Source organism: Camelus ferus, chromosome 12, assembly GCF_009834535.1.
Source record: "Camelus ferus isolate YT-003-E chromosome 12, BCGSAC_Cfer_1.0, whole genome shotgun sequence".
Taxonomy (NCBI): Eukaryota; Metazoa; Chordata; class Mammalia; order Artiodactyla; family Camelidae; genus Camelus; species Camelus ferus.
The window spans coordinates 19,434,588-19,461,934 of NC_045707.1; the positions used below are offsets into that span (position 1 = coordinate 19,434,588).

At 34.0% G+C, this 27,347-nt stretch overlaps 3 protein-coding genes across 3 annotated transcripts; 2 read left to right on the top strand and 1 right to left on the bottom strand.

Annotated features, from left to right (window-relative positions):
* Positions 1 to 436: 436 nt before the first annotated feature.
* Positions 437 to 1,388, bottom strand: LOC116667611 (olfactory receptor 6C3-like). The gene has a single exon (XM_032493052.1). The coding sequence runs from the start codon at positions 1,370 to 1,372 to the stop codon at positions 437 to 439; it is 936 nt and encodes a 311-aa protein (XP_032348943.1). The 5' UTR covers positions 1,373 to 1,388.
* Positions 1,389 to 9,168: 7,780 nt separating this feature from the next.
* LOC102508626 (olfactory receptor 6C75) lies at positions 9,169 to 10,550 on the top strand. Its single transcript, XM_006185996.2, has one exon. It carries the CDS (start codon positions 9,173 to 9,175, stop codon positions 10,133 to 10,135), a length of 963 nt encoding a protein of 320 aa, XP_006186058.1. The 5' UTR covers positions 9,169 to 9,172; the 3' UTR covers positions 10,136 to 10,550.
* Positions 10,551 to 21,237: 10,687 nt separating this feature from the next.
* LOC102508865 (olfactory receptor 6C76) lies at positions 21,238 to 22,179 on the top strand. The gene has a single exon (XM_014560320.2). It carries the CDS (start codon positions 21,253 to 21,255, stop codon positions 22,177 to 22,179), a length of 927 nt encoding a protein of 308 aa, XP_014415806.1. The 5' UTR covers positions 21,238 to 21,252.
* The last annotated feature ends 5,168 nt before the right edge of the window (positions 22,180 to 27,347 follow it).

The window sequence follows — 27,347 nt, forward strand, 5'->3', positions numbered from 1 at the left end:
TAATATGAACATCTAGATTCTTTACACCTCAAGAAATTATCACTGTTCATCTTCAAAATACACAACAAATTAGACATTAATTCTGGAACTCTACATTTGAAGTACAATGTGAAATCATAGGATCCTTTTAGGGACTGATATTTAAGAGAATTAAAATTATTTTCTACCTCCTGCTGTAAAGTATGACTTAAAGAAATACATTTCATCCCCAGAAAATTCTGTAGGAGAAATATATTTTTAAATGTCAATAAACAATGCACTGGAGAAACTTAAGGCACGGAAGTGGAAGAAATGGATTGGGAAAAGATATTAACTGTACCGTGGGCATAAAGCAACTAAAGAGACTATAAACAGCAAGGATAGTTGTATGACATTCAGGAATTCCAAGATTTAATGTAATAGCTCTTCAGAGTGTCCTTTATTTATGTCAAAAAATTCATTTCTTGGCAGAAAATATTACTTTATAGACCATGTCTTTGAAGGCTTGTTTTACTTGCTGGTTTCTCAGGGTGTAAATGAAGGGGTTGAGCATGGGGGCAACAGACGTGTTGAGAACAGCTACTCCTTTAGTGACAGATGCCTTTTCTTTGGCCGAGGGATTAGCATACATGAATATACAGCTTGCATAAGAGATGGAAATGACAATCATGTGAGAGGAACACATGGAGAAAGCCTTTTTCCTCTGACTGGCAGATGGGATTCTCAAAACAGTCCTGATGATGTACATATAAGACAAAATCACTAATGCCAAGGTGAACAGCAAACTAACCAAAGCAAAATAAAATCCCATTACTTCTAGGAGCCACGTATCTGAGCAAGATAATTGCAAAAGGGGAAAATAGTCACATGCAAAGTGATCAATGACATTGGAGGCACAGAAATCCAGCTGGAGGAGAAGCACAACGGGTGGGAAAATGGTCAGAAAGCCACCCAGCCATGCACACAGCACAAGCAGGCTGCAGACCTTCCTGCTCATGATGGCTGTGTAATGAAGGGGCTTGCAGATGGCAACGTAGCGGTCGTAGGACATGGCAGTTAGAAGATAAAACTCTGTCACCCCCATAAAAATAAAGAAAAATAGCTGAGCTGCACAACTGTTATAAGAAATAGTCTTATCTCTGGTGATAATTGCCCCCAGAAACCTAGGGATACATACAGTGGTAAAGGAGACTTCTAGGAAAGAGAAGTTTCGGAGGAAGAAATACATTGGTGTCTGTAGATGGGAGTCCAGCAAAGTCAGGGTGATGATAGTGAGGTTTCCAGTGACACTTAATACATATGTGATAAACAAAAAGAGGAAAATCACAATCTGAAGGTCAGGATCATCAGAAAGGCCTAGGAGGACAAACTCTGTGATCCCTGTGTGGTTCATTTCCCTCTCTCTTTCTCATTTTTCCTTCTTTAAGACATTTAGATGGAAAGTGTATTAAAGGGAAGAGATGAGGATATAATTCATCATGATCAATATCATCATCATTGATACAATTCTAAAACATTTTCTAGAATCCATGCTGATGTTATTTTCTCTTGACTATTTTATTTGCATTATATCTTAATACATATTTGTGAGTCCTGCTTTATTTACTCGTTCTCTTATTTAAATCTAGTAGAAGTTAGGAAATCTTCATAAAGTAAGTCACATTATTGAGAGGTGGCAAATTCAATCAATACTTTTTGCTTTGTCCAATTTATGCAAATCATTGCATTTTTCTCAAAACAATCATATAAAATACACATTTTTCCTTTTTTATGTGATGTATTTATTATAAGATACTACCAGCTAAAGACAGGAATAGATGATCTCAATTCCATTAAAAGATGCAAATAAACTTAGAAGACTAAGGCATCAACCCATTACTTTTTATGATGTAAGAACTCAATGAATGATTTTCTTAGGATATAAAATAAATTTAAAATATTTATTTACTACATAACTTAATTACTCATTTTATTTCAATACTAATATTTCTTGATGTAGCTTTTCAGATAAAATGAAAACACTGCATACAGATTATAGAGTAATATATGTATGTATTTAGTAAAAAATAGAATAAATAATCTAACATTTATTTAACAGAGAATATATTACCTTATCACTTGATGATTTTTTTATAATTCCATAGAAATCATTAATGTTTGACATCTTCTATAACTTGCTAGAAATGTATATATGGAAACATTTTTATTTTTGAGCTTAAAGGGATATACAGTATTTATTCATTTTTCATTTGGCACCGAAGCACAAATTGAAAAATAACTACTTGCCTCAGATCTCAGCAGCTCTGTCACCCAGGTTGTAGCCCAGTGCATTTTCTGTCTGGACATCCTTCATTCACAGCTATTAAGCTTTATGAAAAAATGATTTACTGACTTGGAGTTCTGCCTCACATTTATTTTCACATGTGACACCCTATCCATAAGGATATTCCAGAAATGTGTAGGAAAACCTCTCCTTCATCCTAACCTATTCAGTTCATCCCCAGCTGAGCTGGATACACCATTCTCTGTATTTGGATTGCTAAAATCACGTCAGCTATCTTCTACATATTTCAGACAGCCACAGTTCTGCTGTGCATAATAGACTGGAACATCACTGCTTCTCTGCCAGACACTAGCAAAGTCATATTAATTAAGTTTGATTAAACTTTCTCTATTTTATGAACACTCAAGGGAAATAGTTTAGGAAATAAAAATGGAATGTCAGAAACCTTAAGAAGATCTGGAAATATACTATAGTCCTCTTCAATAATGTTGCTCTAGAAGTTTAATAAAGTTATATTTAAAGAGAGAACTGACAGGGATATGACACTATTGGGTATTATGAGTACAGATTCTTAAATCTGGTGTCCCTCTGGTTGTACTAATAAATTTTCAAGTCTGGTTGTTTTGAGCTATGAAGAGAGTCATGCATTCATCTCCTGGGAACAAGGCAAAGTCAGAGCACATCTCTGCCATAATGTAGACCATGAGGGATTTGTGGAAGTCACCCCTGGCATTTTCAGTAGCCTCCTAACTCTTCTCTGTCGTGCATCTCCCTTGAGAATGGTTACGTTCATCTTTGTATCCCATAGAGGACCTAAACGTTGACTTATACAAAATAATCATTTCCATTAACCACAAGTATTGACTATTTCAAGAATAATCAAAATAGATGTGACATCTTACAAAAACAGAACTCAGTCTAATTTGCACTTGATATACGGAGAGCATATCCAAGTAATAGACTCCCAAAGCAATTAGAATCTAACCAATAATCAACCTGTGCGGTCTGAAGTCAGCAATGATTTCATTAGACAATGAAACCCTGGTAGTCTGCATTTACACACTAGCAAGGCAGAGCTCACCTAGGATCAAATCACTACTAAAACAGATTAAAGAAGTTTGCATCATGAATATCTGGCCTATGCAGAGGGCTGGCTGCTTCCAAATGCATTTGACAGTTTAAAGAAAGAAAACGCAACTTCAATGTATCAATTACCTCGTAACCAAAGAGATGGCACAGCCAATATGAAATCCTGTTCCTACAGTTTCCGTAACAGTAAAACTGATGTAATTCACAACCTCTCCATGTGTCTTAGGTGAATGTTAAGGTGTTGATTGGGAAAGAGTAGGGACTGAGAATCGGATTGAAGGCATCTGTGGACTCAGATGACTCGGAACATCTGAACATGGAGGCTCCACCTAGACTCCCTTGCCAACAGAAGGATCCTGCTTCTCTGCTTCGTGAAATTGGTCATGCATTTCTAGAGACTCTGCAATTACCTCACTTAAAGGAGGTAATTTTTCTCACATATGCATTCACTGCTCACAGAGTATTTTCAAACCTCTAGCATGTATCCAAGTCTGGCATTTTCCAGGAGATGGTAAGCCATGGAAAAGCTAAGAAGGAAGAGCCTTACATATGAAAAGTTTTACAAGTTTTTGCTAATTAAAAAAAAAAAAATCATTGGTGGTGATGATGAAACCAAACCAAACCAAAGCAGCAACAACAAAGAAACATCAAAATTACCTTTGGCCTCTGAAATGCTGGGAGTCAAAATCCCTCCCACCAGAAACAAGCTTAGCACCAGAGCCCCTTACTGATTCACAGACAACATGAGTGAAACGTAAGTCCATTTTACTAAGTGAAAGAATCATTCAAAGGCTGAGCATCATAGGATTCTATGTGTGTGACAATCTGGATCAGCAAATCGATCAGGATAGAAAACAAATCAGTTGTTGCCAGGGTTGAGAGAGGGATGAAGGGTTGACTGCAATGGGGCAACATAAGGGACTTTGTGAGATGTTACAGCTCTCCTGTGTGGTTCTGTGGGGGTGGAAACATGACTCCATGCATTTTCAAACACACACAGAGCAGTGAACAGCCCACAGGAAGTGACTTTCGCTAAGTGAAAATTTTTTAAAAATATCTCCCAGGATGTTGCTGAAACTGAAGAGGAACCCATACTGTGACAAGTAAATCTTGAAAGCAGCTTTTTTGCCCCTTTCCTATTTCTGTCCCCCTTATGACCTTAAAAGAGCCTAATTACAGCAATGTGACCGCTAAGCAATTGAAACTAACTCCTGACTTACACTCTTCTCAATGCACACCACACCTTGTCTAACCTGTTGATTCTTTTCCTAGATAAAAAGAAGTAAGGATAAAGAATTAAGCAGTTAAAGAATGATTAGCCCTCTATTCCCAGCAGCCCCCTTAGGCAGATCACGGGGCAAGATAGCATCTGAATAGTCAGCCAGTCTGCATGTGATGGACACTGAGGCAGAACCAACCTCCTGCCTCAGTGAGTCACTCAGATTCCTCCCCTCACTCAGATTCCTCCCCTCCATATTTCCTTTTAGAAACTGTCATGGCTGAGCAGAATCTTCCAAGCTGATCTCCAGACATGAGTCTACCATTTCCCCAGATTGCCAGCTTTTCTGATTAAAACCTTTCCTGTCTACTGACACTTGCCTCTCGAATTTATTGGCTTTTGAGCAGTGAGCTGCCAAACCTGAGTTTGTTAACAATCTCACTGTTTCACAAATTAATGACATGACCAATACTAAAGGGGGCACGTAAGAAATGTATTGGCCTAAGTAATTTTGGAAAACTGCTTTGACTTGATAATCTGAGGCTGATTTAAAGAAAATCACAAACACTGTAATTCTAGTGACAAATTTGCTTCTCATAGGCATATGGGTTAAAGCAATTCTAAAATTACTCTATATGTTCATTAGATTTGAATAAATAAATGTATATATTTTCATAACATGAGCAAGGCTTCTCCCTATCAGGTAAGAAGTTATACAAATGCAAATGAACAGTATCACAATAAACTCTGGACTATAGGACTGAAGTTAGAAGTAGCATATGAACTTCTGTGTATTTTACATAAAGTTGATCCATTAATGGACCTGATATTTGCAAATGTGTCTTCTAAAATGTATTAATAAGCCCCAAATCATACAGGGGGCACTTTCCCAGAGAGAACATACACAGAGAAGAAAAAAAACTGTTATCCTTCATACACTGTCTCAGCTGAGGTTAGACGAGGTGATGCTCTGTTTTCTTTTTTCAATTCTCATACCTTAAACAAATGCCCTTTTCATGGCCTATTTAATGTCACATTTTTTACATTTTTGTGTTTTTTATTGGTGTTTTTACTGCTTAAGATGGTCTTCAAAGAACTTTCTTAAAAACATGTATGTTCTTATAATCCATTATTGAATATACTTACATAAAAGCAGATTCTACTAAAAACTGAAAGCACATGAATTGCTATGCTCAAGAGAGATATGTTATTGTTTAAGATTGTTATTAGAAGGATTCGTTTTCAGCACTGCCCTGGTTTGCATAGTGCTCTTCAAAAAATTCATGTCCACCTGGAATCTCCAGACATGATCTTATTTGGAAATAGAGTCTTTGCAAATGTAATCAAGTTAAGACGATTTGCTCAGTTTAGTTAATTTTTGATGATTATTTTAATTAAAGTAATTTTCCATGCAGCTTTATTTAATAAAATGTTGTCCAAGATGCATAATTTTAAATAACATTTTGGCCTACAGATAAACATCAGATAAATACAATAGCGATGTTTGCAATTAAACGTGAGCATGTTTATGTCACATTAGTCAAGTTCTTTTTAATAGTCTCTTTCTTCAATATGTCCTGCATTTTGCTTAATCATATACCATGAATAACTTCATCTGTCTCCCAAAGAAACAGTAAGAATAACTTAAAAATCTTTGTTCAGAAAGTTTCTTTTATTTTAAGATCATTAAACAGTCCCAATTTCCATTTAATTTAAACTATATGTATGTTTTATGGAACTCCTGGATTAAATAGCAACAAATATGTCTTGAATAATTAATGTAAGTGGAATATTATATATGTCTTTTCAGATCAAAGTAGTGAGTAGTAAAATAATGCTGGGAGAGAATATTGCTTGTACTGAACAAGAGAAAGGGAATCTAAGATTTCAAAAATAATGTCGAATTCTCACAATTTTTCTAAGAAGTCAAAATTATGCAAAGAGCTGTCTTTGTCATCTTTGTATTCTCAGAAAGTAAGCTGGAGCCCAACACATACTAAATTAATTATGGAATGAGTAACTGATAGTGATTCTAGTCACGATCAGGTTTTCTATGTCATCATTCAGGGGCAAGATATAAAGCCTTTAGGGCAAGTCTGGTATCTTTTACGGTGTAGAATAATGGAGACCTCAGCCCCAGTCTCAAACATCACAATGAAGTCTTCATATTTTCCTTATGATTGGAGAAAAACCCACTTTTTCACAACTTAGTCTGCCACCACTTAGAAACTGTTAATCTCGAATACCACTTGGTTACTGTTTCTACTCCTTGGGAAGTTATGAATTATTATAAAAAATGTAAATCTTTCTATATATTTTTCTGCTCTGATATCAGGCCACTATCACCTAAATATTTTGTTCTAAATTGTGTACTAATTCCGACCATTGTTTAATGCTTAGTGTCTTGAGAACACCAATCTCCACCGTGCCTTTTTTGTTTATTCATCAGCTAATCCCCCCGAGTCCATTGTAATGGAGATAAAATTATGGCTAGACTGAGTAACTTTACTTCTGCCCAAAAGATCATATCATCTTGCCCACGAAGCTTGGAAAGACATTACATCAGCTGTCCTTTCAATTATAACTTATTTCAAGTACCAAGGTGATACTTCTCCAAGTGACAATAGGTAGGATACCACCTACCCACCTACAGGCAGGATAAGTGGGAACGCAAACCCTCAGAGAAATTTGGGTTGATGTTCAGAAATGGGTTGATAAATGCTCTTTTTGTAAAAGCTGTAGAGGAGCTCTGAGAATTAGTCTTTATTATCGATATTTTGGATATTTGGTTATAAATATAAGATGACAGGGGAGAAACAGATTGCGAAGGCTTTTAAAAATCCCAAAGCACTTAGTTTTCAGAAATTAAAGAAGACATTAGAAATGATATTGACTAAACCAGTCATATTTGCTATAAGAGTAAGTATTTTTTCGACAGTTTCTTTTAGGAACTTATTTTTTGCTTTAATACTGTGTATTTATGCTTTACACAAGTAATCTCAATTATGAACACTATAAATAAATAAACTACACAATTTATATGAAATATATAAATGAAGAAACTTTTAAAGCGACTACAATTTAATAATTTTTGCAACATTTTTGTTTATTATAATATAAATATTTTGTGATTAATAGGACATCTATGATTTTTGTGTTCTTGCCTATACATCTTTGCATAATCACTTTTAATATAATTAGTATTAGGACACCTTGTAATCATTTTTGTAGAATATTCAAAATAATCTTCTTGATGTATTTTATTCCTGAGGAGATACTTACATTTTACTTTTTCAGAATATGAATTTCATACATAGTGAAGGTTAGCATTCATCATATAAAGGTAAAAGACAAAAAGAAGATGCATAGCTTATGACCACAAAGAGAACAGATGATTGTAAGTGGGAAAATATCCCTCTCAGTAATTATGTAGGCAAACATTGTGAGTAAGTTCATTATCCTATTAATTGGCTGATGCTGACAAAATAGTATCACTAAACCTCTGAAGAGTATAAGAAAACAAATGAGGCCTTACACACTTAGGCAGGCTTTCTGGACATGTAAGTGTTGAAAAATAGTATCTTAGATGACAGCACATCTAAAGCTTCAATGGAAAAGAATAACTTAAAACGGGAGCAAACAATTAAATAAATCCTGTACACTACCAAGAATTACATTAGATACCAAATATGGGAAAAAAGAAAAGAAAGACTCTTTGCCTCTCCAAAACTTACCTTGAATGTCAACTATTCCCTTTTATTATCCCTGAAGGAAAAAATAAGCAATACTGTGGAGAAGTGCAAAACGATTTTGGAAATAAGTAAAAACACTGGCAGTTTATAAAAATAAAATTAGGACTTAAGTAAAAGTACTACTTTGTATGTTTTCACATACATTTACATATAAATATATTCAGATATTGCACATTGTAGACTCATGATAGATAAGCAGTTAAGAAAAATATGTTCAAGAAGAGTATATTTACAGTCTTACAAGACACCGTTATAATAGATTAGTAATTAAAACTAGAATGTCTTGCAGTGTAGACATTGAGATAATTGGGAAAACCCTCTCATCCATTAAATACCTCTATATACTATTCTCTGGGATGCATTACTCTATCAGATGGACAACAGAGTTGTCTCCGAGGATTATGAAAGTTCATATGGGTAAGGAGAGAGAAGTGCTTATTCAAAAAGTAGAAATATTTACAATGTGTATGAAGAAGAAAGCAACAAAAGAGTATCTTCAAGAATATTGTGGTAGTTGGAAGGAAGCTCTAAATAAGAATTTTACTTGGGGCTTTAATCTCTATTTTTTTGTTGTTGTTTTCAGGAATATACTCAAACATTCAGAAGACAGACATTTATACTGAAACGTGTGAGAATACAATGAAGGAACTATAGAATAGTGAATTAATATATATCATAATGAATTACAGAGTTTTTTAAGTATTTTGTTTCTACGTGCTACAAAATAATTTTTCTCTAAAAGCACAAGGCAGCAATATTTTCAAGTGTGCGTGCATGCATGTGTGTGTGTTTCTTGGCTGGTGCCATAGCTTTCTTTTATCTTCATCTATTTTACAGCTAGAACAAAGAATGTCATTAGAAAGAAGGAAAATACCGAGAAATTACACAGAAGTAACAGAATTTATTCTTCTTGGATTGACAAATGACCCACAGTGGCAGGTTGCACTTTTCATATTTCTTCTTGTTACCTACATGCTGAGTGTGACTGAGAACCTGATCATTATCACCCTCACCCTTTCAGATCCCCATCTGCAGGCTCCAATGTATTTCTTCCTTCGAAACTTCTCATTCCTAGAAATATCATTCACGTCGGTCTGCATTCCCAGATTCCTTGTCACTGTCGTGACGGGGGACAGAACCATTTCTTTTAATGGTTGTGTGCCGCAGTTGTTTTTCTTCATCTTCTTGGGGGTGACGGAATTTTACCTTCTGGCCGCCATGTCCTATGACCGCTACGTGGCCATCTGCAAACCCCTGCACTACACGACCATCATGAACAGCAGAGTCTGCATACTTCTAGTCTTTAGCTCATGGCTCGCAGGATTCCTGATCATCTTTCCACCAATAATCCTGCTGCTGCAGTTGGATTTCTGTGCCTCCAATATAATTGATCACTTTATCTGTGATTCTTCTCCAATTCTGCAGCTTTCTTGCACAAGCACTCGCTTTCTAGAACTCATGGCATTTTTTTTAGCTGTGGTAACACTCATGGTCACCCTCACACTAGTTATTCCCTCCTACACTTGTATCATCCGGACAATTCTGACGTTTCCCTCCACAGGTCAAAGGAAAAAAGCCTTTTCCATGTGTTCCTCCCACATGGTAGTTGTCTCCCTCTCTTACGGCAGCTGCATCTTCATGTACATTAAGCCTTCTGCCCAGGAAAGAGTGACTTTAAGCAAAGGAGTAGCTGTGCTCAACACCTCAGTGGCTCCCCTCTTGAATCCATTTATATACACACTACGAAATCAGCAAGTGAAGCAAACCTTCAAGAACATGGTCCAGAGAATGGCCTTCTCTTTAAATAAATGACTGTGATTGTGTAAAAGAAGCACCTCTGAAAACTTAGCTAAATGAAAAACTCTGAGTTTCGCTACATAAATTCTTGAAGCGCCTCAATTCATTCTTTCAGTTAGACGTATGTATATATCTTCAATGCCCCTTTCTCTTATTAGCCTAAAAACAAGGTCTTATTTTAAGTTATATGGGAAAAATCAACTTGCATCCATGTAACAAATATTTAGATATCAGTAATCTATATTGTTTCTCATATCAAAGCAAGGTTGACTATGGATTCAAACAAGAATAGAGATTGCTATAAGAAGCTTACTAAAATCCACATACAAAAATAAATTTTATGTGAAATAAAAATATGTATCTTAATATCTCTAAAATTTCTTCTATGTCAGCACGAAAATATGGTATACAGTCTAAAAGCATGATTAAAATATCTCCTTCAACTTATCAATAAAATATAATTAAAATGTGTTGCAAAATTAAATAGACATTTCAGGTAAAATACGTTTTAAGAATTATTAAACTTGCTATATGAAATGAGGCTGCATTAACTTTTGTATTAGTTTTCCCGGAAAATAATTGCACTTTCTGTGCAACAGAAGAGATTGAATTTTCCTTATTTTTCCTTTGAAAATATTTCCTAAAAATAGATGATTTAACTGAAGGTTATGCTGTTTTTACCAATTATACTGGAAAAGGAAAGCCATGGTCTATGAAGGTAAATTAAGCTACCCTGATAAAATTCATATTTATATTCAGGTTCTTTCAATTCATACAAATATGGTCTTTCTTACACTCATGAAGAAAATGACAAACTCAGAATCTAAAATGGTGTGAGACAGTGACATTCTAGAGAGTATCTTGGAAAAGATGACATAAGCATAATTTACGTCTTAGCTTTCCTTTATCTGCACATCTACAATACTGTCTTGATCTTTCCATTGTCTCTTTCACAGAAGGTCCTACATCATTCACTCATATCCAAGAAAATGACCCCGGGAGGAAAAATTTGACAACTGTAAAAAATGTGTCCAAGCCCAGTTCCTATAGCTAATGAGCCCCTCGCCTGCAGTGTATCATTAAGAAAATTTGTTGTCTTGGGACAGTATTATGTCTAACTACGTACAGGCTAAGTGGATTTGACTTTGGCTTCTTGATTTCCAGGTTGGTCTGATATGTAAGTTAATGTAAAGAGCCCTATGTATTTTGAGTCCACAATAGAAACCCTTTTTCTTATTGCTTATAGACGGGTGTGAGTGTCTGTAGGCACTCACCTATTCTTACCATTGTACTTTCATAGAATGGGTTACATTTTTTTTTCAAATAGATTTAACATGATACTATCACAAAATAAAAATTAAATGATAACTTTATTTGTTTATGAATTCGTTACTGGGGAAGTTTGTAAAGAAATAAAACAATTGCCTTTATAACTTGTAACAAGCAGGCAGAAATACAAAAGGGAAAATTAGGAGTATGGAAAACAACATCCAAATGTTAACTAAATGAGTAAACACTACATATATGACATATATGACAGCGATGTAGGTAGACAGGAGAGGCAGAGAGACAGGGTAAGGGAAACTTGATCCTCTCCATTGACAAAAACTTATCTGAAGAATTAAATTTTTCCATTTGCAACAACATGGATGAACCTGGAGGGTATTATGCTCAGTGAAATAAGACAGAGAAAGACAAATGCTGTATGTTAACACTTATTTGTGAATTCTAAAAAATAAAACAAGCAAGTGAATATAACAAAACAAAGAAAACAGACTTACAGATATAGAGAATAAACCAGTGGTGATCAGTGAAGAGAGGAAAGGGGGAAGGGGCAAGATAGGGGTGAGAGATTAAGAGATGCAAACCAGTATGTTAAAATAAATCAGCCACAAAGATACGCAATACAACACAGGAAATATAGCTAATATTTTATAACCATAAATGGAATATAACTTTTTAAAATTGTGACTCACTATGTTGTTAACCTGAAATATATATTTTCCATCAACTATACCGCACTAAAAAATAAACAAATACATTTTAAATGTGAAAAGAGATAATTACTTCTAAATGAATATAAAATTTCAAAAACAAAAATAAAGTTAAAAAGGACAATTCTATCTTAAATCCCTCCTTAAACTGAAATCATTACAGTTCCGTTTATGAGAAGAGAGGTACAAGTGGATGAAAAGGCAGAGGAGGGAACGCCTAACAGCACAGAGAAAGTATCGGTCTTCGCTGTGAATACGGGATTTGGTTGGCTACTCAAATGAAATTTATCACCATTTGAAATAACACTCAGAGAATATTAGACAAAGCATGGTCTGTTTTCCCCATTCATGGAGTCAAACATACTATTAAAGTTCTATATGAAAATAATTATTAGAAACTATGAACTAGGAACTGTGGAAATAGATTTTATAGCACATCGATGGCTCAAATTTTCTACCTGTTCACTAAAAAGATTGTAAAAGTGCTCGAAGTCACTAATCATCAAAGAAATGCAAATCAAAACCACAATTAGATATCTTCTCATACCTGTTAGAATGAATATTATCAAAAGGCAAATGTTAAGTGTTTGTGAGGATGTGGAGAAAAGGGAAACCTTGTACTCTGTCCTTGGGATGTAAACTGGTAGTCACTATAGAAAACAGTATGAAGATACCTTTAAAAATTGAAAATAGAACTACTATATGACCCAGCAGTTCCACCTCTGAATATATATCTGAAAGAAACAAAATCAGTATCTGAAGAGACAGTCTGTACTGCCATTTTCATTTCAGCATTATTATTCACAATACACAAGATATGGAAACAACCTAATTATCCATCAACAGATAGATGGATAAAGAAAGAATACATATATTTGTAATGGAATATTATTCAGCCTGCCATTGCAACAACATAGATGAACATAGAGGACATTATGCTAAGGAAAATAAGCTAGAGAAAGACAAATATTGTATGGCATCACTTATATCCGGAATCTAAAAAGTAAATAAATAACTCAAACTCATAGTAAGAGAGAACAGAATGGTGGTTGCCCAGGGATGGAGAGGTCGGGGAAATAGGAAAATGTTATAACTTTCAGTAAAAAGAATAAGTTCTGAGGAGTTAATATACAGTACAGTGACTATAGTTAATAATACTGTATTCTTGGAATTTGCTAAGAGAATGGATCTTAAGCCTTCTCAAATTACATACACACTAATTAATTGGAAGTGATGGATATGTTAATTAACTTGACTATGATAATCATTTTACAATGTATATGTGCATCAAATCTTCACACTGTACATTTTAAATAGTTACAGTTTTATTTATCAGTTATAAAACTGGGGGAAACAAAAGATGAAGTGAACTCATTTAAAAAAAAAAAATGGGCAAAATCCCAAAGAACGACTACACTAAATGCTGGTTAGAATGTGGAGCAACAGTAATTCTTATTCATTGCTGGCAGGAATGCAAAATGGGACAGCCACTTTGGAAGAAAGTTTGGCAATTTCTTACATATGGTCCAGTAATCGCACTCCTCAGTATTTACCCAAAGTTGCTGAAAATTATGTCCTCACAAAAAACTGCATACAAATATTTATAACAGCTTTATTAATTAATTGCCAAAATTTGGAAAGCCACCAAGATGTTCTTCAGTAGGTGAATGGATGAATAAACTGTGGTACATCAGACAATGGAATATTACTTAGTACTAAAAGAAAATGAGCTATCAAATCATGAAAACACATAAAGGATCATTAAATGCACATTACTAAGTAAAAGATCCAATCCGAAAAGGCCACACACTATGATTACCACTATCTGACATTCTAGAAAAAGTAGAACTATGGTGATGGTAAAAACATCAGTGTTTGAGGGTTGGGGATAGGGATGACTAGGAGGGACACAGAGGATTTTTAGGGCATTGAAAATATTCCGTGTGATACTATAATGATAGATACAAGTCATTTTACTTTTGTCTAAAGTGTAGAATCTATAACACCAAGAGTAAACACTAAGGACTTTAGGTGACTTATGTGTTACTATAGGTTCATCAGCTGTGACAATTGTACTGCTCTGGTGGGGCATGTGGAAAATTTCTGTATCTTCTCAATTTTGCTATGAACATAAAGGCACTCTTAAAAATAGACTTTAAAAAGGGAAAAGGAAAAATGACTCTAGGCTCAAAAATTTGAAACCTTTAAATGAAAAAGATCAATTCCTTGAAAGAAAACTATGGAACTCACACAAGGAAAAGGAGATAACCTGAATAGGTCTATATTCATTAAAAAAAAGTACACTGATAATTAACAACTTTCCAAAAAGCCAGCCCCAGATTCAGACAGTTTCAATGGTGAATTCTACCAAACATAAGAAAGAAGCTATGTTAATTCTCTAAAAATCTTTTTCAGAAAACAAAAGCAGAGGGGACACTTCCTAACTTATTCCACAAGGCCAGCATTACTCTAATACCAAAACCAGATAAAGTCATGACAATAAAAAACTACTGATAAATATCTCCCACAAACATGGAGGAAAGCTTTCTCAACAAAATATTAACAAATCACATTTAACAATGTACAAAATGAATTAAACATCATAAACACATGGGATTTACCCCAGATATCCAGGTCTGGCTCAACATTTGAAAAATCAATGCAAGTAACCCATCATATCAACAGGCTAAAGAAAACAAGTTATGTTATATCACATGACCTAGAAAGAGCACTTCAACAACAAAACTAATTCATCGTAAAAAGTTTCAGCAAACTGAGAATGAGAAGAAAGTCCTCAACTTAAAAAGAACATCTAGAAAAAAAAACATACAGCTAACATCCTACTTAATATTGATGAACTTGATGCTTTACCCCTAAGTTCAGGAACATGGCAATTATTTCCTCTCTTATCGCTCCTATTCAACATACTACTGGAAGCCTGATTAGTCAAATAAGGCAAGAAAAAAAAATACATACAGATTTGAAAGAGAGAAAACTATGTGCAAAATCCTGAAGAACTGACTGGAAAAAAAACCTTCCTGGGATTAATATGTGATTATAGAAATGCTGGGGGACATAGGTTAATACACAAGAATCGGTAAAAGTCACTTTTCTACCTACATATCAGCAACTAACAAAATTTAGAATCTGAAACAAAAAAAAAAAATTAGAATTTGAAACAAAGTAAACTATTTACAGTAATGCCAAAAAGAGAAATACTTAGGTATAAATCAAATGAAATATGTATAAAACCTATATGCAGAAAACCACAAAACACTGATGAAAGAAATTGAAAATATAAATAAATATTGGTAAGATATCAATTCTCCTCAATTTATTCTGTATATTCTTCACAATACCAGTCAATAGCTCAGCAAGCTACTTTGTAGGCATCAGCAAACTGATTCTGAAGTTTAGGTGGAAATGCAAACACCTAGAATAGCCTAGAATAGTCAACACAATACTTAAGAAGAAAAGAAACAAAGGTCAAAAACTCATAATATCCAATTTCAATATTCACAACAAAGATTAACTAATGAATACAGAGTGATATTGGCAAAAGTATAGACACATGGATCAATGGAACAATAGAGATTCTAGAAATAGAACAACATGCATATAGTCAGTAAATCTTTGACAAAGGAGAAAAGGCAATTTAATTGAGAAAAGTTAATCTTTTTCACAAATAGTACTGGTAGAAATGGATATTCATATAAAAAACTACCCTAGACACAGACCTTCCACAAATGTTAACTCAAAATGGATCATAGACCTAATTATAAAATACAACACCAAATGATATTTATATACAACAATAAATACATAATCTATGAAACAAGTAATTGTTAAGCTTGTCTCATTAAAATGTAAAACTTCTGGTCTGCAATGGCACTATCAATATGTTGAGGACAAGCCACAGACTGGGAGAAGATATTGGAAAAGACATACTTGATAAAGGACTGTTTATCCAAAATTTACCAAAAAAAAAAAAATGTTTAACCCTTAAAATTCAACAATAAGAAAATGAACAACCCAATTAAAAATGAGCAAAAGATCCCACAGACATCCCCCCAAAGGTGATACATAGAAGGAAAATAATAAGCATATGAAAAGATGTTCAGCATCATTGTCATTAGATAATTGCAAATTAAAACAGCAATGAGCTACCACTATGCACACACTGTAATGACTAAATTGTAAAACAATGACAACACCAACTGTCAGAGATAAAGCAGAGCAACAGGAACTCTGATACTCTCATTTATGAGCTATCAAGCCAGGAAAAGACATGGGTGAAGCTTAAATCCATATTTCTAATCTAATGAAGTCAATCTGAAAAGGCAACATACTATATGATTCTGGTTTATGATATCCTAGAAAAAGCAAAACTATATATAATATAAAAAGATCCATGGTTGCCTGAGATTACTGTAAGAAAGCGAAGCTTACAAGGGTGAACTGAATGGGGAATTTAAGGCAAAGAAACTATTCTGTGTACTACTGTAATGGTGAATTCACGGTACTATGCATTTGCCAAAATTTATAGAACATTACACTACAAAGAGTAAACCTTAATTTATACAAATGTTTAAAAAATTATTTAAGAGGTCAGGGGATCACAGAGTGGAATACAGACTATGATCTCCCAAAATAACTGTATTTTAAATGTATGCAGTTATCTTACTGAAGGGAGTAGAATTGAAAGTTGCTGACCTAAATTACTTCAGAAATGATTGAAATATGTAAGACTAAAAACAAATAAAATGTACATAAGTATTGCACTCTAGCTAATAAAGTGGTTTCCCATCATTGTATAGGTCAATGATTTTGATAACACTATATATGTATATAAAAATTTAACAATTAAGTAAATGGATCGTGGAGCCAAGATTCTCACTTTTGCAGTGGGAGATGACAGAGAAGCAAGAGAGGGAAACTACAATCCATGTGGTAACGGAGATAACAGTATGGGTTCATTTTTAGCTTAATAATGATCCAAAAGGTAATAGAGAGGAATATTTATGCATATGTATTTATATAGAGGTTAGTTGGCTCACATATATTTCCTGGTTCTGTCCTCTTAGAGGACCCAGAAGCAATGGCACCACGGCAACTATGAACACATCCAGAGGTGAGATTTTGGTTTCTAATACCATTCTCCAATAAAAGGAACCAGGTATCACTGGAGAAGTGTCTGATTAGAAGTCTGTGGCAAGGAAGATACAAGATGATCCTGAAGCATCTTAGAGTTCCAGAAAATAAAGAAATAATTTTTTAAAAAGCACAGTGATGGCTGTATATCAAAGGAAACAGTAGCCAACTGAAAGGGGTCCCAATGGCCAAAGATGGAAAAATTTAGCAACAAAGTAAGTTAGCACTGACTGGATATAATCAAAGTATAAAATAAATATCCATGAATCCATACCGATATAAATAAATAACTGAATAAATTAATAAATGAGGAAGAGTACACAAATTACCCATCTTATAAAGGAATCCCAAATAATTTACATAGATACTTCCCCTTCAAGGAGGCAGAGCCATATTCCCACTTTTTCAGTGTGGGCTGCACATGGTGACTTCCTTCCAAAGAATACAGTGTGGGAAGTGGAGGCTGGGGAGACAGCAACTTTATTTTGGAGAACTCTAACAAAAAGTACCACAGCTCACATCAACAGTGATAAATCATGTTGGTAGTAGGAATAATTAACAATTATAGTATAAAAGACAACCTATGGACTGGGAGAAAATATTCACAAATGATGCGACTGACAAGGGCTTAATTTCCAGAACATACAAACAGCTCATACAACTCAATAACAAGAAAACAACCCAATCAAAAAAATAGGCAGAAGATCTAGACAGACATTTCTCCAAATAAGACATACATATGGCCAACAGGCACATGAAAAGATACTCATTACAGCTAATTATCAAAGAAATGCAAATCAAAACTACTATGAGGTATCACCTTACATTGGTCAGAATGGCTGCTATTTAAAAGTCCACAAAATAAATGCTAGAGAGGGTGTGGAGAAAAGGGAACTCTCCTACACTGTTCATGGTAATGTAATTTGGTACAGATACTATGGAAAACAATATGGGGATTCCTTTAAAAACCCCTAAAAATAGACTTACCCTATTACCCAGCAATCCCACTCCTGGGCATATATCCAGAGGGAACTCGAATTGGAAAAGATACACATACACACAATGTTCACAGCAGCACTATATACAATAGCCAAGACGTGGAAGCAATCTAAATGTCCATTGACAGATGACTGGATAAAGAAGTGATTCATATAGATACACACACACACACACACACAATGAAATACTACTAAGCCATAAAAGAATGAAATAATGCCATTTGCAGCAACATGGATGGACCTAGAGATTATCATACTATGTGAAGTAGGTCAGAGACAACTATCATATGACGTCACTTATATGTGGAATCTTAAAAAACGATACAAATGAACTTATTTACAAAAGAAAAAGAGGCTCACAGATATAGAAAACAAATTTATAGTTATCAAAGAGAAGGGAGGGAAGGAGAAGTAAATAAGGAGTTAGGAATTAATGGATACAAACGGCTATATATAAAACAGATAAACAACAAGGTTCTACTGTATAGCACAGGGAACTACATTCAGTATCTTACAATAACCTATAATATAAAGAATTTATACGTATTATGTATAACTGAATCACTACATTGTATACTAGAAACTAACACAACACTGCAAATCAACTATACCTCAATAAAAGAAATAAAAATGAAACAGTACACAAATTTTGCCTGCTTCATTTTCTAATGTGAAGGAAGCACTATTTAATGAAATTTTTCAGACAACCAACTTCATGGGTTTTATGTGTGTATTATTAGTCTCTCAGTTTCTGTTGCATCTTGTTGTATGTGCCTATCCACTAGCTATAGCTTACCTAAAATAGGCGCTCAATATATTTACTAGCAAATTTATAACAAATAAAACCTTTGAATAGCACATTTTATATTCTTGTGGCCCTTCTCTTGCTATTTTTGGCTTCTTCACAAGTTTACATTTTTAATTAAAATATATTGCCTTGGCAGAAATTAATTTCAAGTAAAAATAAAACAACATTGACAATATGAAATCCAAAATTTCAAAGACCGCTATTTCCTCATTGTTGTTCTTTGCATTATACACCTCTCTGACATTTAAGGTTTTTAAAAAATATTTTCCCAAAGATACTTAATTAAAATTATTCAACTAAATTTGGGATGAACTAATCAGCACCATCTCTCTCCAGAGGCATTTTAATTGTTTCACTGCGAGAATCCCCTGTGACTGTTTTGAGGGAAAAATGGATAAAACCAGTCTGTTTGTTTCGGAAACAATAGTTAGAAACCCTAGTCTTCCCACTGGAAAGTAAAGAAAGTAAAACAAAAATTAGAAGCCATCTTTCTTTCAAAAGTTACTCAGAACCAAGGAAGATACTGTATCACTAGGTCTTTCTTTCATCTAAGGTTAGGACGTTGCCACTGAATGGAAATCTGGGGAAAGGAGAGGGAAATGGCCTTGGGCTGTGCAACTTGGAATTGTTCTTTACATTCCAAGGATTTTCCTTCTCTCAAATTTCTACTCAAATGCCATGCAGCTCGCCTCTTTTCCACAGCTATTACTTCTTGACTCTCACTCAAGAAGGTCTGAGCTGTCTCCCTGTGAACTAAGAGCTTCACTTAATTAACCAGCAAAATATATAACTTTAGCACCTCTATTTGCCAGTTTCACTGAAGTAACTACTGCCCTGATGCTACTTTTTTTTTTTCTTTTTTTAATCTATTTAGTTTTTTGAGAGTTTTACCCACATTCCAGGAAAGTGTGCTCTCTGGTTCTGCTGTGTAACCAGTTAAAACCTTAGGACAGTGGTCCATTTTGCTGCAATTCTCTCCCACTTCCAGGGCTTCTAGCTTTACTCCTAAACAACGAGTTAGTACCAGAGACATTGTTACTCAATAAAAAAAACTTTGCAATACTACCTGAGTCTCAGACGTTCAGACTTTACATGAATGGACTACTTGGGACAACCCACAGAGCTTCTGCTACCATGTCACCAACCCTTTCCTGCAGCACAATCTTCAGAACCTCTTGAATACTCGGCCTGCCATCTGAATGTAACACCTTCTACCAGCTAGTGGGACTATGTCACCTTTCTGTCTGGGCCTTCTCAACTTCAGGAATAAGCTTTCTCCTGGATTATTCTTTAGTATGTTCCACCTCACTCTATGCAACCAAGATCATTCGGCCAAATTCCACCTACACACTGTGTAAGTATGTTATTGCATAAGAAAATCAAAGGCAGGAACAAGTTGTGAAGTCTATGCATACTCCAAAGTTAAAGCACCACACACTGACACACAGTTGAAGTAAAGTAACAGAATATTTGGGTTTGAAAAGTCAAATTGCTACCACATGGGCTTATGTAATGGTAAGCATATTTTTCATGTCTCACCTCATTCATTTTTCCATTTTCTAATCAATTTATAACTTAGATCAACTAACTTTGGTTGTAAGAATCTCTTCTTAAAAAGCAATAGATTACTATTTAATTCAGAAAAGAAAAACTTTAAGTTCTGAGTTTGTTTAGGAGAATATAAATACCAATTTTGATGGCCCTGAGTCTTTCAGAAAGTTATTAATTATCCATGTAGCCAGGAATAACATTAAAAATTTTGAAAAAACTACAGAAAATAACAAATTTAAAAGGTTTCATATTCAGAAAAATCATTAGAACATGTGGTCACTGAACATTATAACATTTTATAGAGCTCTGCTTAATTTCTTCACACATACAACTTTTAAAAGAAAGTAAAACACATTTGATAAGTATATTTTTCTTATTCATATAAGATTATTAGACCTATCAAGTGACTTACTCAATATTATATGGCTAGTGATCTACAGATGTAAGAGTTTTTTTTATCCTGGTTTACATATATTTTCAAAATTCAGTACAACTTGGTGGTTAATTTATTGGTTCATTATAGTATATATTTCTTAAACCAGCAGAGATGATAAAAAAAGTAACCCTGCACTCACTAAATCTTTGTTTCTTGTTTGCATTTACAGACCAGGAAGAAGTCAGCAATAAGAAATGAAAAATCACACGTCTGTGAAAGAGTTCATTCTTCTCGGATTAACAGATGACCCAGAGCTAAATATTCTCATTTTTCTATTTCTATTTTTCACATATACACTGAGTATAACTGGAAACTTGACAATCATCACCCTCACTCTGATAGATTCCCACCTCAAAACTCCCATGTATTTATTCCTTAGGAATTTCTCTTTCCTAGAAATCTCATTCACAACAGTTTGTATTCCTAGATTTCTGGTCAGCATTGTAACAGGGGATATGACCATTTCCTATAATTCCTGCATGGCCCAGGTGTTTTTTTTCATACTCCTTGGTTCAACGGAATTTTTCCTTTTGACTGCGATGTCCTATGACCGGTATGTGGCTATCTGCAAGCCACTGCATTACACAACCATAATGAACAGCAGAATCTGCAACCAGCTTGTCATTGGTTCTTGGCTGGCTGGATTTCTCATCATCTTTCCACCTGTGATCATGGGACTTCAGCTGGATTTCTGTGACTCCAACATTGACCACTTCACCTGTGATTCTTCTCCTATGCTACTGATCTCCTGCACGGACACAGCACTCCTAGAGCTCATGGGATTTTTCCTGGCAGTATTCACGCTCATGGTAACCTTAACATTAGTGATCCTTTCCTATGTATTCATCCTTAAAACAATTCTGAGGATTCCCTCTGCTGAGCAAAGGAAAAAGGCCTTTTCTACATGTTCCTCACACATGATCGTTGTCTCCATTTCTTATGGAAGTTGCATTTTCATGTATGTCAAAACTTCAGCAAAAGAAGGAGTGGCTTTGAACAAGGGTATAGCAGTGCTCAATACCTCTGTTGCCCCAGTGCTAAATCCTTTTATTTATTCCCTGAGGAACCAGCAGGTCAAGCAGTCCTTTAAGAACTTGGCCAAAAAAATGCTTCTCAAATAAATTTTAATCATAAAGAAATTCATGACCTGAACTTTAAATGAACCTTATGTCTAACACAATTATTAACATCATTATATTTTTCCATCCACTACTATATTCAACTTCCTTTCCCCTCAGGTTTTATTTTCCATGTATCCCATTTTCACCTCATTTGATTCAACTATTTTTCTATATTGAAATGCCCTGAAAAATTTTTAAGCATGAGTGATTTGATGTCACAAAGTGAGAATGACATTTAATAAAAATTCCAGAACTGAGTTCTAATAATCACCGAAGAACTTTCCCTTTGGGCATCAATCAAGAGCTAAATAAAAGTTACTGTCACACAATTTGAAAAAAATTATTTCTCCCAGTACATAAGATTGAAATAAACCTTTCTGTGAGGTAAAGCCTCCTACGTCTAGTGTGCTTCTATTTATCCTTGTATCTTACATTATAAATGTTGATCTATGCTATTTGGGGCATAGGGATTATACTCATTGCGAAGTCCATGCTTCAATATTATAACATACTTAGTGTTTTTTTGGACAAAATTCCAAAGTTACTACAAGTGTAGTGTTGACATTTCAGTAAAACCCCGATATCCTCACCATGAAGCACCTCTAATGAACTACAGGGATGATTGCTCCATGGCCCATTATTTTCTTTTAATTTGCCAGTGATGAGTCTGGGGCTCATCTCAGGCTCCTATGGAAAGAACCTGGCATGCCTTTTCCTTCTTAAGATTCAGTTTCCTCTGATTTTTTTTGGCAATTAAAACCATATGCTTTTTCTCTCCCAGGCAATTTTCAAAATTTCTGATACACTGATGATATCCTAAAGTGTTTTCCAGCATTTGTATGATTTCATTCTTTTAAAATATATATATATATATATACACACACACGTATATTTCAGAATTTTTACGGACATTGGACGATGTAGATTTAAGAATGTTTGCATTGCCCAACTTTGACATAAATCTTTTCTATAAGAAGTTCTTAATTCTAGCTGTATGCTTATAAGAATAAATCTTTGTTTAGTATTTATCCATTTGCTTCTTTATTACATTGTTCTACAAGGGATGCATGAACACATGAAATAATTTAATTTCAATTAGAACACTTTCCCTTAATGGATTCTCAATGCTTAGGTCTTTTTCCTTACCATTAAGAAACAAAATGAGTTCTTCTAACAAGTGTTAAGAGAAACAGGATTACACACATAATCAAAAACAGGTGAAAATTAACAAATTCTGGGTATGAATGTCTAAATCATTCATATATTTACATTTTCATATCTCAGCAAAAACATTTACTACATCTTCTTGTAAAAAGTGTTTTGCTCAATTTGATAATAACTTCAGTTAGAACTGGATGTATACTGGACTCTTTTCTTAGGCATCATAGGTGTGAATTTTCTAGCTATTCCAGTATTATGTTTTTGTTTATCTCTTTGCTTTACAAGACTTTTTATTTTTCAGTTGTTGCTTTGGAGATTCTACATAAATATAAATACTTCCTTTGCACTTGTTGATGTAGATATGACTCAGGTAATGTGATGCTCAATAATGTCCAGATCCTTCAGTGCATATGAGTAGAGAAACAGTGTGCTGGTGACTGTTTAACAACCAGTTCTCATAAAAAAATACACAGACATATTATAAATTTTACTAATATAATTTACAAATAGTAAAACATACAACAAACTTCATTGCAAATTCTGTGTGCCCAAAGGATTTTCACAGAATGATTTCATTGATTTTTACCTCACTCATGTCCATAATCAACCTATGGTTGCCAATCAATCACAATTTGACAAATAGATTTGAATTTGACACCACCATTCAAATGCACAATTATAGTCATAAGTTTCAATACACTCAATAACTGGTAGAAAAAGTTTTTTAAAAATTGTAAATATATGGAAGACTTGAACAACCTTATCAAATGGACCTAATTTATATTTTTAGAATATTCCACTCAATATTAAAAGAATACTCAATCTTTCCAATATCACACAAAACATTATCTAATAGACCATACTCTGGGATACAAAAGGTCTCAAGAAATTTACAAGATTCAAGCCATACATTGAATGTTTACTGAATACTGTGCAATTAGAAGTCAATATGGAAAACTATGTGGAAAATTCACTAATATTTGAAAACAAAATAATATGTTACTATGTAATCTATGGGCTAAAGGAAATCAAAGAAAAATTAAAATACAGTTTAAACAAACTGAACGTGAAATAACATATCAAAATTTTTAGAATGCAGCTAAAGCATTATTTACTTTTTAAGATTCTTAATTTGAATTTAAGATTCTAAAATTATATTGGAAAAGAAGGAAAGTCTCAATCAACGGCCTCACCTTCCACCTCTATGAACTAGAAAAATAAGAGAGTAAATCAAACAGAGTAACCTGATGAAAGGGAATAATACGGATCAGTGTGGAAATCAATGAAACAGGAAACAGAAAAGTAAATAAGAAAATATCAATAAAAACAAAATCTAGTTCTTTGAGAATATCATTAAAATTGATAAATTTCTAGATGAGGAAAAATACAAAGATACAAATTACCAGTATCAATGAAGAGTAACTTTGTATCACTGATATTTTATACTTATTGAGGATAACATGGAGATTTTGAACAATTTTAGGCGTATTAATTAAAAAATGTAAATGAAATGGGAAAATTCCTTGAAAGACATAATAAAAGCTCACTCAAGAAAAACAATAAGTATAATTGGCCTATACGTATTGCAGAAATTGAACTTACAATTAAGAAACATTCTACAAAGAAAACTCCACATTCACTGGTAAATGCTACAAAATATTTAAGGAAGTAATACTAGTAATTGTTCACAAATTCTCCCAGAATATATTAGAATAAGGAATGGTTTCCCACTTATCCTTTGAGGACAGAATTATCCTGAGAGCAAAACCAGAAAACAGACATTATTAGGAAAAAATAGTGGCTAATCTTACTCATGAATATAGTTGAAATACTTAAAAGTAAATGGCAAATAAGTCTAATAATGTGTAAGAGTTTAATTCATTTTAGTCAACTAGAGTTCATCTCAACAGTTGCAGGAAAACAACTGAAAATGTTTAACATGCCTATCTGACAAAACTCTCAGCAAGTAGATCTAATAAATGGGAAATAGCAAAGGACATATAAAATACAGTAAAAGAGAAAAAGAAACTATAGCTAACATCTTACTTCACTGTGAAAACCTCAAGCATCTCAACCTAAGAAAAAAAATAAGTCACGATGTTCACTCTTACTACTTCTACTTAACATTGTACTGTAGATTCTAATTTATGTAATAAATTAAAAAATAAATAAAATATAAAAGCATTCATATTGGAAAGGAAAACATAAAACTGATTTTATTTGCCAACAATGTAAGCACCTTCACAGAAAACTCTATTGACTTCCTGTTTCAGCTCCAACATGTAAAGAGCTTGGAAAGTGTAACCTCTGCTTTACGAAAAGAAAAAGGTGAAAAACTCAATAATAACTTCATTTGGATCCATCAGAGAAGTAAAGTTGCTGGGTAAATCGCACCCTGAAATCTGGAGAAACAGGAAATCCAGAGTCACAGTTGAGATCTACTTGCTCAGAACATGTTACTAAAATCGTAAGTGGGTAGGAACACTACAATAGTAATTGTGACAAATTACTGGAACTGAGCACTTACTGCATGAAAGTAAGAATTACCTAAGGATTATCATAGAAAGGGGTTCCCCACCAGGTTCTTAAGGTGAAGATCTGAGAAAAGTCTCATCCTGGTTCAGGCAAGAAAGGGAAAGAGTAACCATTCTGAAACAACCTCAGAATATTCTTCACACAGAGGTCTATACCAATGGAAAAGATTTTACCAGAAACATTTATGAAGGCCCAGAAACACAAGCCCACTAAAAAACTAAGATTTAATCATAGGATCATAGAATGCTATCCTCCTGCCGCAATTTAGAACCACACCAACAAAAATCAAAGTATCTCGCCCAAAACACTTAATAATTTCAGAGGGAAATCTTTAGAATGGAGATCTAGGAGATACCATTAACCAAGTTTAACAAAGTTAATATCAGTAATAAGATTTACAGATATCATATATCTGACAAACAAAATTGGGATGCATTCTACAAAATACTTGATCAATACTCTTCAAATACATAAGGTCATGAAAAACAAGGGAAGAATTAGGAACTTTCACAGGTTGGGAAAAGTTAGGAACATGATCTCTAATACAATGAAGGATTAAGGATCTGATCCTCAACAGATAAAGGGCATTGATCGAAAAACTGACAAAATCCAAGTTAAGTCTGTAATTTAATTATTAGTATCATACCAAAATTAATTTCTTAGTTTTGATAATATTCTATGGTTAAATAAGATGCTGTACTTAGAGGAAGATGAGTAAAATATATGAAGAAATTCTGTACTATTTTTGTGAGTCTTTTAAAACTAAAATTATTGTAAAATAAAGGCTCTTTAAAATCTGGTGCCTAATCCCATCTTCCTAAATGCAAGAAATATTCTACTAGTCTTGGATAACCTCATAAAATGGTTTGAGCTGTGGTTACACCACCTCCCTCTTATTCAAAGTCATGTCGGTTGATTCCTTATCCACTCATCCATCAATGGACACCTAGGTTGTTACAATGCTTGACTAAATGTAAATAATGCTGCAATAAACACAGGAGTGCAGGTATCTTTTCAAGTTAGTGTTTTTATTTTCTTCAGATAAATATCCAGAAATAGAATTGCTGGATGGTATGGTAGTTCTATTTTTAGCTTTTGAAGACTTTCCATACGGTTTTCCATAGTGGTTGCATCAATTTACATTCCCACCAACAGTGCACAAGAGTTCTCTATTCTCTACATCCTCTCCAATAGTGGTTATTTCTTATCTTGTTGATAACAGCCATTCTAACAAAGTATGAGGTGACATCTCATTGTGGTTTTGATTTGCATTCCCTATTGATTAGTGATACTGAGCACCTTTTCATGTACCTGTTGGCCATGTGTATGTGTTCTTTGGAAAAATGTCTATTAAGACCCTCTGACCATTTTTAATTTGGATTTGTTTGTTTTTTGCTATTCAGTTGTATAAGTTTTTCATATATTTTGGATATTGACCCCTTATCAGGTATAAGGTTTGCAAATATCTTCTC